At 41.1% G+C, this 15,986-nt stretch overlaps 1 protein-coding gene across 2 annotated transcripts in view; it reads right to left on the bottom strand.

The window, feature by feature from the left end:
• Positions 1-9,953, bottom strand: part of LOC121925287 (protein mono-ADP-ribosyltransferase PARP4-like) — a 22,074-nt gene extending 12,121 nt beyond the window's left edge. The window contains exons 1-5 of one of the 2 annotated variants that reach the window (XM_042457252.1): positions 9,798-9,953; positions 8,516-8,648; positions 3,044-3,218; positions 1,380-1,491; positions 275-353 (exon numbers count right to left, since the gene is read on the bottom strand). In XM_042457252.1, the coding sequence (XP_042313186.1) occupies positions 275-353; positions 1,380-1,491; positions 3,044-3,218; positions 8,516-8,647 (498 nt within the window). In that variant the 5' untranslated portion in view covers position 8,648; positions 9,798-9,953. The remainder of the gene's footprint in view (positions 1-274; positions 354-1,379; positions 1,492-3,043; positions 3,219-8,515; positions 8,649-9,797) is intronic. The other variant, XM_042457253.1, reaches the window with a different exon arrangement.
• Between the last annotated feature and the right edge of the window lie 6,033 nt (positions 9,954-15,986).

Below are 15,986 nucleotides of genomic sequence, written 5' to 3'. Positions count from 1 at the left end.
ATAATGGCTAACCTACACTATTAGAACAGCTGAAACAGAACCCTCATCCCTGATGTGATATACTTTGAGTATTGTTCATACAACCACCACCCCACAGCCTGAGCTTTACCACTTAATTCTGCTAATGCCGCTGATTGTTGAAGGTTTTTCTGACGCCATGGTGATTTAATGACAAGTAAAACCAGCAGGCCTAATTATGATGTGCATAAAGTAATCCATACACAGATAAATAAGGCCTCAAAACTTTACCTGAACACAGAAGAACAGTAATTACCTTTTCAAGGATGTCATATTTTGCAATCTCAAAATCTTCAGAAAAATAAGGAATATTTTCATCATTATTTGAAAAGCATCTGTAAAAAAGGGAAAGTAATTGACTCTTCTTTTCCTACTAAACACAAACAAGCCTACTGAATGTAAAACAAAAGCTTAATGGGTTAGAGTCACAGTCTCTCTAGGCAATGAATAATCATTTAAGAGACCAAACAAAATCGGTTGTGATGCTGGAAACCACAGAAGGGTAAGGTGTTTTTTTTCTGCATGTGTAAGGGACTCAAGTTTTTATCTGGTCTGCTGATTACAAGGGCAGATTTAATTCTTTCTTCCCTGCTGAAATCCCAGTTGAAATCATATCCTCATCTGCAACTGTGACCTTTAGGGAGGAATCTCTTACTGGCTCCAGCAAGAACTGTTTTCCTAATATCCATAGTTGTGCTTGGGGTGGGTGAGGTTTTATTCACAGCATTCATAACTATCATAGGATAGAAGTATTAAATCCTTTCCCCTGTATATTATGACCTCAATGAAAGTCTCTTCTTTCATGCCTACTACTTTTAAAAAAAATAACAACATGGTTTTAGAGTCTTATGTACTTTGGTCCTTAATTTGTTTCTCAACAAACAACAGTAAGATCAAATGCTCAAACATGCAGGTTTTTCATGAAGCTCTGAATGGCATTAATGAGACTTTCACATTTTATTTTCACAACAGTCTCATGATTAAACATTGGGCTGAGAGTATGTGAAGCCATTAAGTGAGCTTCATACATAGCCAGGGAAGCCTAGCTGAAGCTGATATTTGTCAACTGTCAACTATGTAAAAGAACTAAGGCCTGTTACAGACAGCCAAAATAAAGCTGCTTCGAGTCATTTTGGAGGTATGGTATTTCAGTGATGCATGAATCCTAAGAGTCTGGAAGCTTCACCAAAGCTGCACTCTAGTCCTTAGGACTGGAGCATGGCTTTGGCGCAGCCTTTGGATTCTTAGGACGCATATATAATTGAAATACCATACCTCCAAGAGTCAAACCTGAGATGTTCTATATTCAAGCCATGCATGGTGGAACCAAAATGAGAAGTTAGAGAATTCAGATAAGTTACCTTAGTCCATCCATGCTATCACTGTCACAGGACTCATTCTTGCCATTCTTCACAGTAGCATCCTTTCTCTCCTGATAGTTGTCTCCATGATCTAAGCTCTGCTTCACACCTACTGTCATGAGAATACTGTAGTTATTTGTTTTACTCTTGCCAGCTCTTTTATAAGTTATAAAAACTAATCAATATATTTCAAAATCTAAAAAGATATTCAGAATTTCCAAGCTGACCCAAAGACATTTTTTCAGTCTGGATGAAAGAATATAATGGTGTTGTCTCTTCAATCCATTGGCAGAAGACAACTGGACTGGTAGATGGATGCTTTACATCAATATTGGTGATTGGACAGAATTCTCCACTAAATCCAAAGTTAACCCCAATTTAGGAGCAACAGTGCAGGCTTTGTAACACCTGTCATTCTATCCTGCAAAGGAGGAAACAGCTGAGGACCTTCAGGATGATTGGCCAGTGGTTGGGTCTGTCAGTGCTGTCCATACACATTCACCAGCATTTGCCACCAAATATTACTATGTCTGACAACAAGGTCAGCCCAGCAAGAACAACAAGGTCGGCCCGGCAGAATCTGCAAGGCGATTTTGGTTAGGGAAATCTCAGGGAATTTCTATACAAGTAGAGTACGCCTTATCTGAAATGCTCCAAAATGCAAAACCTTCTTGGGTGGTTGAGATAGCAACACCTTTGCTTTCTGATGGTTCAGTGTACACAAACTCATGCACAAAATTATTAAAAATATTGTATAGAATTACTTTCAGGCTATGCATATAAGGTGCATATGAAACATAAATGAATTTTGTGTTTGGACTTGAATTCCATCTCCAAGAGATCTCATTATGCATAAGCAAATATTCCAAAATCCAAACAAATCTGAAATACAAAATACTTCTTGTCCCAAACATTTCAGATAAGAGATACTCAACCTGTACTGCCATTTTAGGAACATAAGCACAGCATAGGGAGAGGGTGAAGAGAATTGCTGTTACTAGCCTGTTAGGATAGGGCCTATTATAACCTGAAGCTTAGAAAAGTTATATTTTAAACTGCAATGCCCCCGACTCCCACAGTCCTCTAGCCAGCATGGCCAATGTAAATTGTCTTAATTATACTACTACCTTCTTCCACACATTTAGTGTACCCACTTTACTGACTGAAAGTGGGGGTGCTCAATGAGAGATAGATTAGACATATACCTGACAAGCAGAACCCACAAATTTGTGTCTTTGGTACCTATTTTAACCATGTTCTGTCTTGCATCTTCATGATGCTCATAAAGGGGATCAGGAGATGTTGCAACATTACTAAAGCTGAGTAGGCACCACACTGATCAGAAAACTGGTTGAAAGACCACTTAGAGTCCCATGCCTATATGAGATATAATAAAGAAGCCTACCCCACAGAACAAGTCAGAACACACATTGAAGTCATAGGAAGACTGATCACTCCTGAATGTGTGTGTGTTCTTGTTTTACATTTTTAAACAAATAAATGTTGACTGTTTTTCCATCAATTTGAATAAAATAAATAAGTATACTGCATAACTGGGATACAATAGCCACAAGCTGGCAGAAGGGTTATAGTACCTGTTACATAGATGAAAAATATTTTATATTTCTAAATTAGTGCCAATAATCCACAAGAACTTCACTTACCAGTATTATGCATCAGTATCTTTTGTGGCTGATAGTTATCAGTCTGTAAAAGGCTTCTTTCCTTGACTGAGTTCCATATGAAATCAGGATCGACAACAGGCAACTGATACTTCTGGATGGCCTTCAAATGGGTTGAGCTGAGTGCATCGGCATCATCAGTGACAACATGAGTGCACTAAACATAACATTAGGATCCAATTTATATAGTGCAGACTTGCTCATCATAGGCGGGATATAGACCGCCGCTTTGCGGCGGTCTCCCGCCGGCGCCATTTGCTCCGTGAGGGAGCTGCAGCAGCCAAACCGCGCGGCTCCCGCACGGAGCAAAAAAGAAGCTCCATTTTGGAGCTTCTTTTTGCGGCGCCTTTATGATGTCGCGAGGCGCCGCTGGCGCATTCGCGACGTCATAGGCGTCGCGACACGTCTGGACGCTATGCGTCCAGTACGTAAACATGGCGGCCCCCATGTGGAAGGGGCGCCGCCATGTTGTACGTATTCTATACGTACTAGAGTTAGGGGGGTGCGGAAGCACCGCCCCTTCCTAACCCTAGTACGTATAGAATACGTACTATATGGCGGTCTATATCCCGCCACAATCAACATATTGTGTAGTTGCGCAGAAACAATGTCCCCCCCCCCTTTAACCAACCACCCCCCCCCCCCAAAAAAACAATAGGCATTGTTTTGTTTTCTACCAAAATAATATTTACAAGCTGTAAAAATTCACAGGAGAAAATAGAAACCAATTTGGCTCAGAGAAAGTGGTTATCTTTAGCCCAGTTTCTCAGCCCTGCCTTTTATACTTGTGGCAAATACCCTTACCTTTTGGAAAGATAATTCTTGTGAGTGCATGGGTATATGTGTGAGACACTGCCCTTGAAGGATATACAGTATCTCACAGAATGTGTGTACTCTCAAGCCATTCCTCTGCCCCACCGTCTCTGGTGCTGGTCCTCCTGGTTCCTTTGAGCCAAGTGCCAACCAAAGTACCAGCCACAGCCAGATGAATGCTCATTCTGGCATCTCTACTGCTAGGACATTCCCTATCATACATGTAAAACTTCTGGACTTAGTTTTGAGATCCAAGCTTGTATTGTTGTGACTATGTCAACTCAGGTCCTCTTTGACCGGCCAGAACAAGACTAGCAACTGTCACCCAGAGGATATTTTCATCAGCTATCCCTAGACTGTGGAATGACCTGCCAGAAGAGGTTTGACAGCTAAATATGCTATCTGAAATTAAAACATATTTTAAAACCTATCTCTTCCAGCAGGCTTACTCAGTCGATTTTAAACTATTACAGTTGGCCCGCCACATTTGTGGCTTTGAGCTTTGCGACTTTGGTTATTCACAGATTTTAGTAAGATATTCTCTCTAGGAAGTCTAGGTCCTCCAGTGCAAATCCATCAGAAGTTGATCATAGAGTCATGGTAGCACTAAAGAAAACACTTCTCTAGGTATTTGTAGGTCCACCAGCATGATTCTATGGTGAACTTCTGCTGAATGTTAATCATAGAGTTGCACTGGAGGACCTAGATATTCCTAGAGAGGTGTACTTGCAGGTAAAATAAATTAGTGCTTTTTTATTTGCAGTTTCCCTATTTTAATGGGGATCCTACATCCCTAATCCCAGTGAATGTGGAGGGCTAACTGTAATTTTAAATTGGGGTATTTTAATGTTACGCTGGATGATTTTATTATCTTCTATATTTATGTTATTACCTTAATGTATTTAAGTAGTTTCATGTGTTTTAATCCATGTTGTATCCTGCCTCAAACCTTGGGGTGAGGCAGGTTAAGAAATAATAATAATAACAACAATAATATCTATCCCGCCTTCCAGTCACCCTGTTAGCCCGAAAGAACCAAGGATCGTACCAAACATACCACAGCTAACCCGAGCTAACACAGCTGGTCTCAGAGCTGGTGTTGGAGTCCTCCAGGCTTCTAGTCCTGGGGGAACTCAACATCCCCTTTGAGGCCGGCTCATCAGATCTAACAGGTGCGGCTTGGCAGTTCATGGATTCCATGACAGCCATGGACCTGTCCCAATTGGTCCAGGGCCCAACACATTATGCTGGTAATACACTCGATGTGGTCTTTAGTACAGACCGAGATCATCCGTGGGTAGAAGTAAATGATATTTCCTCCCTGTCATGGACGGATCATTTCCTGGTCAGGATTGGACTGAACACCACAACTCAAAAACCCCTCGGGGGTGGAGGGCCTATTAAAATGGTCCGCCCTCGAAGGTTGATGGAACCCAAAAAGTTCCAAGATGCCCTAGAGGGGATTATGTTTGGGAACGATAGCGATCCTGTCGAGACCCTGGTTAATAATTGGAATGAGAACCTTACCGGGGTAATAGACAGCATCGCTCCTGAGCGTCCTTACCAGCCCGCTCCAAACAAAAAATCGTGGTATACACTAGAGTTACCCCAGATGAAGCGGGTTGCGCAATGACTAGAGTGCTACTGGCGGAAACATCAGCACTTATCTGACAAGACACTCCATGAGAGCATGTTACGTTCCTACGGAGTGGCAATCGATGCAGCATGGAATTTGTTCTGTGCTGCTCGGATTGCATCGGCAGAGTCTCGTCCAGCAGAGCTGTTCAGGGTGGTCAGGGGATTAACACAACTACCAGCCACTCTGAATCCTTTACTTGAACCAACCATAGCCTGCTGTGATGCATTTAATGACTATTTTGCCAATAAAATCTCTCAGATAAGGGCGGATCTTGACGCTGGTTTTTTTGACAGAACCTATAGTAGAGGTATCCAGTGACTCTGGAAACAAGGTTATTCTGGATCGTTTTGAGTTTGTAAATACCGAGGACGTGGACAAGCTCCTTGGTAGCGTGAAAAGGACGATGTGTCCTCTCAATCCTTGCCCTTCTTGGCTGACTGTTCAGGGAGGAGATGCTATAAAAACTTCATTACATCGTATAGTTAATGCATCTCTTCAGGAGGGGATATTTCCATCGGCCTTAAAACAGGCAATAGTGAAACCACTTTTAAAGAAACCCTCCCTTGATCCCCTGCAGATGTGTAATTATAGACCGGTCTCTTTATTACCATTCTTGGGCAAGGTGATCGAGAGGACAGTTGCCTTTCAACTCCAAGCCGTCTTGGATGAAACTGATTATCTAGACCCATTTCAAACTGGCTTCAGAGCGGGATACGGAGTTGAGACTGCCATGGTTGCCTTAGTCGATGATCTTCGTCTGGGCATCGACAGGGGAAGTGTGACCCTGCTGGTGCTTTTGGAAGTCTCAGCGGCTTTCAATACCATCAACCATGGTATCTTTCTGGAATGCCTGAGAGAGTTAGGCATTGGGGGCACTGTGCTTCAGTGGTTCCGGTCCTACCTCTCGGGAAGATTCCAGATGGTGAGGCTGGGGGACAGTTGTTCTCGTAAAAGAGAGATGACATCGGGCGTCGCTCAAGGCACCATTCTGTCCCCCATGCTATTTAATATTTACATGAAGCTGCTGGGACAGATAATCCGGAGACATGGAGCGCGGTGTTATCAGTACGCTGATGACACCCAGATCTACCTCTCCATGTCTCCGACTGATACAGTGACTAAGGATGGCATCTCACCTTTGGATGCTTGCCTGGAGTCAGTAATGGGCTGGATGAGGGAAAACAAACTCAAGCTGAATCCAGAGAAAACAGAGGTACTTATGATAGGTACCCCAAGTCCAGGCAGGGAAATTTGCCATCCAGTCCTGGACAGGGTCACACTTCCCCTAAAGGACAAAGTTCGCAGTTTGGGAGTACTCCTGGATTCATCTCTGCAGTTATCATCTCAAGTGGATGCGATGGCCAGGAGTGCTTGGTACCAGCTTCGGCTGATATGCCAACTGCATCCCTGTCTGGACTGAAAGGACCTTGAAACTATAGTACATGCACTGGTAACCTCTCGCTTGGATTTCTGTAATGCGCTCTACATGGGGCTACCTTTGTACCAGGTTCGGAAGCTTCAGCTAGTCCAAAACGCTGCAGCCAGATTGGTCACTGGAACTTCCAGGTCAGACCATATAACACCGGTATTAAGATCTCTTCACTGGCTACCTATTAGCTTCCGGGCTCAATACAAAGTGTTGGTTATTACCTATAAAGCCCTATATGGCTTGGGCCCGAGTTACTTGAGGGAACGCCTCTCCCCATATAGTCCACCCTGCACTCTCAGAACATCAGGGAAAAATTTACTAGTACATCCGAAGGTGAGATTGGCAGCAACTCACCAGAGAGCATTTACATCGGCTGCACCAATGTACTGGAATAAACTTCCAGAAGAGCTTCGGATGAATCCTACATTGGATGCCTTCAAAAAGGCTTTAAAGACCCACCTCTTCCGGATAGCATATCCTCCGGACTCTTTATAGAGAATGTGTCCTCTGATAGAAAGGCTAACTGCGATTGATAGATTCCATGTTTGTATTTGTTTTGTACGCTGCCTTGGTTTTTATTGGTATTTAATTGTATAGATACATTATGATGCGTGATTTTATGATGTGTGTTTTTTAAAGATTCTGTGAACCGCTTTGATCGTTCCGGAAGAGCGGATACAAATAAAGTATATTATTATTATTATTATTATTATTACAAAAACAACTTTCCTGTGAGAAAAATAAGAATTTATCATTGGTAGAGAGTCTCGCCTCCCTCTTCCCTTTGTTTTTGGTGGATATCCCTACTAGAACTTGGACATAATGAATAAAAATATAAATTAATGTCACTAATTCATTAACATTTTGAATAATTATTAGAATACTCATTTAAATGGGAAAATATCAACAACATCAAATCTGAGAAACTACTACAATTTTATATTAATAATTTGTTCATTTGGGGAATAACAGGGAGTATTTTAGTAGATCAATCCCCCCCCCCCCCAAAAAAAATCACAAATGTGCAGTTACTGTAACAAATTATTAATAAAAAATTCACTTAATATTTTAAGGATTTCAGGCTTTAATTTGTATGCTTTCTTTTAAAATAATGCTTTAATATTAACGTATTTAGTACCATCATTAACAGCTTCAACCTCTGTTCTCTATTTATTACTTTCAACCATGAGGAGATGGAAAATTATTTTCTCATTTCTTCTACTATTTCAGTTTCATTCTTTCTCATATGCAAAGGGCTCTTGCAGCACCTTTCAGACTAACTGAAAGACAGATGTGGGTAGCATGAGCTTTCATACACTTGAGCCTACTTCCCCATGCATCTGAGGAAGTCAGTTCTGTCTACCAAAGCTCATGATACCAACTTCTATCTTTCACTTAGTCTCAAAGGTGCTGCATGATCTTTTTGCGTACTGATTTTCCAGACTAACATGACTACTGTATGTGTTTGAATTCCTTCTCATAGTTCACCCCTTTCTTGGCTTTGATGCCTTTTTTGCAGCAATATACACACCATGCTCCTTATTTATGCCACAGAAATTCACATTAAACTTACCTCCTGGTTTAACACAAATTTGACTTGCCCATCGTTTTCTCGAATGCAGTTCTTCAGTCTGTTCTTTCCCTGAATGGTGAGTTTTTTCACTCTCAGGAAGAAGGCACAGTTTGCAAAAATTGCAACTGTCATCCTGCAAAGCAATTCAGATTTAGATTGGTTCTTTACATATATAAGGGATGTTAGTGTTGTTTTTACGTTGTCATTATATTCTGCCTTTTAATTAATTTTAAATGATTTTAAAATACTGCATTTAGGTTGCTTTTAAAATAACTACTAATTTGCACATTAATAATGATTAATTTACAATTTAATTAATGTAAACCCCCCAGAGCTCCCTAGCTGGAAAAAAGCTGGGACATCAATTCATCATCATCTTCAATTCCCTGGCATGTGAATTAGGCAATGGTGTTCTTGCTTCTCCATAAAGTCTGTAGATACTTGTTCTTCTGGGATACTTCCTTTGTCTGAAGCAGACACACCTTTCGTAAACAGGTTTTGCTTTTCAATGTCACTAAACGCTGTTAAGCTGCAAAGAGGATCTGTTTCATTTTAAGTTGATGCAAGTTTATTGTTGTTGCGTGCCTTTGAGTCGCTTCCGGCTGCTTTGGCAACCGTTTAAGGCCTTTCACAGGGTTTTCTTGGCAAGGTTCTCCAAAGGGGAATGAATGCCATTGCCATCTTCTGAGGCTGAGAAAGTGTGACTTGCCCAAGGTGAGCTTCCGTGGCCAAGGAGGGATTCGAACCCTGCTACCCGGAGTTGTAGTCCAGCACTCAAACCACTACACCATTGAATCACAGAGTTGGAAGAGACTGCAAGGGCCATTGAGTCCAACCCCTGCCATGCAGGAAATCCATGGTTTTGTGTAAGTCACACTCTCTCAGCCTCAGAGGATGGCAATGGCAAACCCTCTCTGAAGAAACCTGCCAAGAAAACCCCATGATAGGCAATGATTTTGCCTTAGGGCTGCCATTAAGTTGGAAAGGGCCTGAAGGCACACAAATGACAACAGACAGACTAAAAAACCCCTCCTGCTCCATAAAACCACCCTGATAGATACACTTGTGTAGATTTCATATGATTTTATATTGTTTTGAATTTTATTGCAGTTTGAAAGGTTTTTTTAAATGTTATTATTATCTGTGAGCCGCCTTGGGCTCCCTCCAGGGAGAAAGGCGGGTTATAAGTGGAACAAGTAAACAAATAAAGTGAAAAGCTGGCAATCTGACAGGCTGCATTAAAACCTTAGAGACACAGATCTCTCCCTATAAAGCTGCTTACCTGACGGCAGTCTTACTGCAGCTCTTCTTGTTGGAGGCACTTCCTGATTCTTGGACTGAAGGCGAGGCTGCTGGAGGCTGCTCTGCTTTGCTTTGCTTTGCTCCAGTCGAAGTCTCTCAGTGCTTCCAGTAAACTACGCAAGACCTCCCCCCCGATCGATTACGGCTCTAAACCCGCCCAGCCGCGAAACAAAGAGACGACGACGACTGCTGGGAGAAATGATGCGGGCGCCCCGTGACGCACAACAGGAAATAAGTTCCTTTGCTGCTGAGCTGCTGTTTATTTATATACATATGTACAGTATATGTATATATGTGTGTGTGTGTAATATTAATATGAAATATTAATTCAATTTCATAATCTTGTGGAGGATATAAGAATAATATATAAAACAATAACGTAGGTAGAAATAGAAATAAAAATATAAATTATAAATTATATATATATATATATATATATACACACACACATACATACTGTGTGTGTGTATACACACACACACACAGTATACATGTGTGTGTATATACAGCATACACTATTATATATTATATATATTTTATATATACAGTTCGCCTTTCATATCCACATATTTTTTTATCTACTGATTCAAGCATCCACAGCTTGAAAATATTCCACATATATATGTGTGTGTGTATATATATATATATATATATTCCAATAAGCAGAACTTGATTTTGCCATTTAGATAAGGCACCCATTGACTATGCCATTGTAGTTGATGGGACTTGAGTATCCACGGGTTTTGGTATCTAAGGGGGATCCTGGAACCAAACCCCAGGCGATGATACCAAGGTCCCACTGTAAGACATACACATATAGAATAGCATTTATTATTATTATTTTAATTTTATAATTAAATTATTATTATTATTATTATTTTGCTATTATAATAATGTAATATTATTAATCATATTATATATAATATTATATTTTATTATTTTAGTATACTATTATATTGTTATATACTGTATTATTAATATTAATATAATATAATATTATAATATATTATATTAATTATAATATAATAAATGTAATAACAATAGAATAATAAAATAATACTAATATACTAAAATTGTGTATATATATATATATATATACACATTTATATATGTAATATATTATTTCATTATTATATAATATATTATAATATACATACACATATAATATAGTATTATTATTATTATTATTATGAACGTGTGTCTCTTCTTCTGGGACGTTTAAGCAACAGTTATTCTCTCAGGCCCTCAGCAGCCCCGCCCCCTACTGACCGCGCCCTTTAACTGTCATCCATTTTGAGGCCGGCGGCCCAACGACGCCTAGGCCACGCCCTCCTCTGGTCCTGCACAGCCGCCTGGGAACTGTAGTCTCTAGATGCCCACTAGCCCTATCTATAGAGGAGAGCCATCTCCGCCCAAGGAACTACCGCTCCCAGAACGCCCCGCGGCTGGCATTGTTCAGCCTGTGGCGCTGAGAGCTGGCAGGATGGCGGCAGGTTTGTAAAGGTAAAGGATGCTCCTGGTTCCTCTGCGGAGGGAGGCTGGAGGTGAGTCCTGAGAGCGGGATTCGGGGGTCTTTTCTGTGTCCCTTTGGGGAGAATTAGGGCTTTAGGGTGAAGGGAGTGGAAGTGGAGCCATAGTAAAGGAGGCACTCCAGCAGCTCCTCCATTCTTCTTTACCCAGGACCTGATTGGAACCCACTTGAACTGCCAGGGCTCCCTGCTGTGGAATTCTGGGAAGTGTAGTTTGTTGTGGCACCAGAGCTCTCTCTGGCAGGGAAGGCTAACTGTCTCCCAAAACCACAGTACCCAGAATTCCCTGGAGTGTTCAACAGAAACAATCCAGTCTGACACCACTTTTAGCTGAGCCATGGCAAAGTTCACTTCCCAGAATTCCATAGCAGGGAGCCAAGGCAATTAAAGTGGGGTCAAACGAGACGCAGCTTTCATTCATTCATTTCATTTCTCCCAGAAATAAAACCTATATTTTTAAACTGACTATAAAGGAGAATCAGGGTTTTAAAACCTTACAATAAAAGTTTTAATGCCTTTTCCACCCTTAGACTCGGTTTAAGCAGTCTAAACTAGCAGTTTAATTATATTTGATTTGATTTAATCAGCATTTAATGTAATGAGCATTTCCTCATAGGTGTCTGTGTTCCCAGAATTGAGGCTGTCTCAGACTGGATTATTTCTGCAGTGCAAATGCAGCCTTGGGCTACTTCCTCAGATGCATGGAGTGAAGTGTTGCTCAGGAAGTGTTGCTCGGGTCCAGGTAGTGGAATTTGTCCACCTGTCCTAAATGGGGTCAAGCTCCCCCTGAAGGACTCAGTTCGCAGTCTGGGGATGCTTCTGGACTCGTCGCTCCAATTGACATCTCAACCGGATGCGACAGTCAGAAGCTCTTGTTATCAGCTTTGGCTGATACGCCAGCTGTGACCCTACCTGGATCGAAGGGACCTTGAAACTGTAGTACACGCTCTGGTAACCTCTCGATTGGATTTCTATAATGCACTCTACATGGGGCAACCCTTGTACCAAACCCAGAAGCTGCAGATAGTGCAAAACATGGCAGCGAGATTGGTCGCTGGTGGTTACAGGTCAGACCATATAACACCTATTTTGAAAGATCTCCATTGGCTGCCTATTTGCTTCCGGGTACAATACAAGGTGTTGGTTATTACCTATAAAGCCCTAAAAGGCATGGGCCCAGGGTACTTGGAGGATCGCCTCTCCCCATATAATTCGCCCCGCACACTCAGGTCTGCAGGGAAAAACTTGCTGGAGGTCCCAACTACGCGTTATGTGAGGACCTCGCAATGGGCCTTTTCAATCTCGGCCCCGAGAATATGGAATAATCTCCCTGATGAGCTCCGCTCCACCACATCTTTGGACTTATTTAAGAAGAATCTCAAGACCTTCTTCTTTTCCCAAGCTTTCCCCCCATGAGATGTGACTTTGGTTTTCCCCCTCTATTTGGTAACGACTCTGGCTATGTTTTTCTGGATTCCCCTACTCAGCTACTCGAGTATTAGTTTTATATGCTGTTTTATATCTTGTTTTATCTGTTTTATTGATTATTGTAATTTCATCTGGATTTGTACGCCGCTTTGATCTGAATTGGAAAAGCGGGATAGAAATAAACTTTTATTATTTATTATTATTATTATAAGGACCTTTACAATAATTCTGTATGAACAGCCATATGACTTGTTAGTGAACAGCCATAGTTAAAACTGAACTTACCACCTCATTGCCATATCCACAAGTTCACATCCACAACATTTGCATTGCTATGGCTATTCAAACAGTCCAATAATAAAGGTCCTTCCTGGGCACCATTTCACTCCATCCATCTGAGGAAGTAGACAGGGGTCCAAAACACACTGCAGAAATAATCCAGTTTGAGACCGCTTTTAACTGCCCTGACTCAATGCTAGGGGATTCTGGGAACTGTAGTTTAAATTCAGCCTGTCCTCTGACTCTGGTGCCACAATAACTAAAATTCCCAGGAATTTAACCCGCAGTTAAAGCACGCTCAGACTGGATTAGGTCTGCAGTGTATTTTTGGACCAGTCTCAGGGGCACAGGATGCCTATTTAGTCTAAGCTACTTGGACTCCTTTTTTGAAACGTGAGTGCTATTATGGTTTGATAGCTTTGTCTTATGTAAGCAGGTAAGAATCTCATTAATATAGACCACTTACATCATGGGGGACTGTTATGACAAATTTTTGTACTCTGCCCTTTAGTGGAGTTAGTGCAGTGTATATAGGCTCTGTGTCCCTTAGCGAGTAGGATCAGATCATTCAGGGATGGAGGAACGGGCTCTGGAGCGGAATGTAGCCCTATATAGTCATATCCTCTGTTCATGGACAGCAGTTTGGTTCCCACCTTTTGTTGGATCTAAACTTCTAAAGGTAATGTGACTAGAGAGAGAGTATCAAAAGCTGATGCAGGCTCGAATATGTCTGATTCCTTGAAGATATCATGCTGTTAACCGAGGCTAGCACCCTTAAATCACCGCTAACTTCAATGATTAATTGTCCTTTCAACATGGGGGGAATAAAAATATGCCCATGTGAATAATTTTTATATAACCTACCCAAATGATCAAAGAACAAGCGTGGTATAGTTGACTGTAGACCTGCAACTCTGGAAAACAGGGTTGGAAATCCCTCTCAGCCATAGAAATTCAAAGTCAGTCTCTCACCCTGAGAGGAAAGCAAGAAGCAAACCCTTTCTGAACAAATTTTTGCCAAGAAAACCGGTGAGAGATTCCCCTGTTGGTCTCCATAAGACAAGTGACTGTGAAGATACACATAACAAAAATAAAGGAAATCTATAATATCTTTGGTTATACAAAAACGAGCAAGTTGTGTATTAAATTGATCATTGTTATTTAACTGCACAGGCCTGAAAGTCAGGATAATCAGTCTGGGAGCTTTGATCAAGCTCTACAAACTACTGAAGATTAGAGTGGTCATCAGTTTCAGATGGCCAATCTGCAGATCTCATGGGAAGAGAACTTAGTAGCAACACTGGATGTCTGATGCTTCTCGTGCGAGGCGTAACTAAAATCCGATGTCCCTAATTTGAAAATCACTAGAGCAAACAGTTTTGAAAATAGCCTCACTGGACTATGCAAACTGAATCACCCCACAACGAAGTAGCACTCTCTAGATGAGACTCTCTGCACAAAGGACAAGGCTTCGAGCTAGCAAGTCCCTGGTGAGGATGATTGGACACATCCAAATTGTATTCCAAGATCCTTAGCGAAGAAGGGACAAATGACTGTGGTTCAAAGATAGCCCAGAACCCACCAAAACAAGCCTTGCAACAGGCTTGAATGGTTGGTAAATTAGAGTACTTGGATGAGAAATGTTGCAACGGATCTAATTTGCAAAAGTGAGCAGTAAGGGGGAAAAAAAATTGGTCTATAGTCCAAAACACACTGCAAAGATAAAATCAGTTTGAGACTGACTTTAATTGCCAGGCTCAAGTGAAGGGACTCTGGGAAGTGTATTATTTTGGAATCAAAGCTCTGTGGACGAAGGAAGCTAAGAGTCTCACAAAACTACACAATTCCAGAATGCCCTAGATTGAGTCAGGGCAGTTAATGCGGTTCAAATGAGGATATTTCTGCAGTGTGTGGTTTGGATCAGTGAGTTACTAAGTGCACAGGGCTTGCAGGGGTTAGGTGTATTGGATTGGAGATTTGAGAAATACGAGTTCTACTGGCTCCAGATGTAACTTGGAGAAAAATAAAAAAAGGGGGGGGAATAGGTATTTTTGAAAAATAAACACTATAATGTAGGATGATATCCAAAGTATTTATCGCTGATTTACATAAGAAAACAAAATCAAATAGCATAAAAATTACAAAATCAAAAAAGAAAACATGAATAAATAAAATAAGGACTGAGGTCCTGTGATCTATAGAGAAGGAATAATCAATAGCTGTAATTATAAAAAGTCATTGAAGAACCAAGCGGTATCCGAGACTGATGTGTTCGTGGGTGATATTCAAATAAGGTTTTAGGCAGAATGTCCTGTGATTCCACTCAGTATAGTCACAGCCAAACACGTTTCGAACATAAAGTCTTCATCAGTGGCTGGATTTGAGTTTCCAGAAATGTAGAATGTGGCCTTGCAAGTGTATTCAATGCATACTGTAACGTTGTTCGTATTATGCTATGCGGAATTAAATGCAATTTGAAAGAAGATCCTTGGCTTCTTAGCAACATAAAGCTAAAGGACTGCAACAGCACAAGCAAGAAGGCAAACTGAGAAGCAAACAGAATGAGTCAAATTCAAAGACTAAATGGAGGACCAACAGAAAACTAATGTTCCCATGGTCTCTGAGCAGGCAAACGCAGACGGGAGGAGATGCACTTTTCAAATATCATTGTGTTAAGATGCAGCAGAGTCTACATTCCACAAAATGCTCAAGAAGAATATATTTGGGACAGGAAAGTGTGTGTCAGTCTAATAAGTGGTCAGGGGCTACTTTCTGTATTACATTTTCCTAACAATGGACTTACTTTGCCAACCTCTCTAAAATTTGAAAATTAGCGAGATAGGATGAATATGCGTGCACATAACCAGGACTTAGAACAGAGATGGGCAAACTTCCGAAAGGCTAGGAGTTAATTGCTTTACCCTCAGTGAAGG

Source organism: Sceloporus undulatus, chromosome 3 (genome assembly GCF_019175285.1).
Source record: "Sceloporus undulatus isolate JIND9_A2432 ecotype Alabama chromosome 3, SceUnd_v1.1, whole genome shotgun sequence".
NCBI classification, from domain to species: domain Eukaryota; kingdom Metazoa; phylum Chordata; class Lepidosauria; order Squamata; family Phrynosomatidae; genus Sceloporus; species Sceloporus undulatus.
Note: the sequence above shows the minus strand (reverse complement) of the source record. Positions and strands in the feature narration are given on the sequence as shown.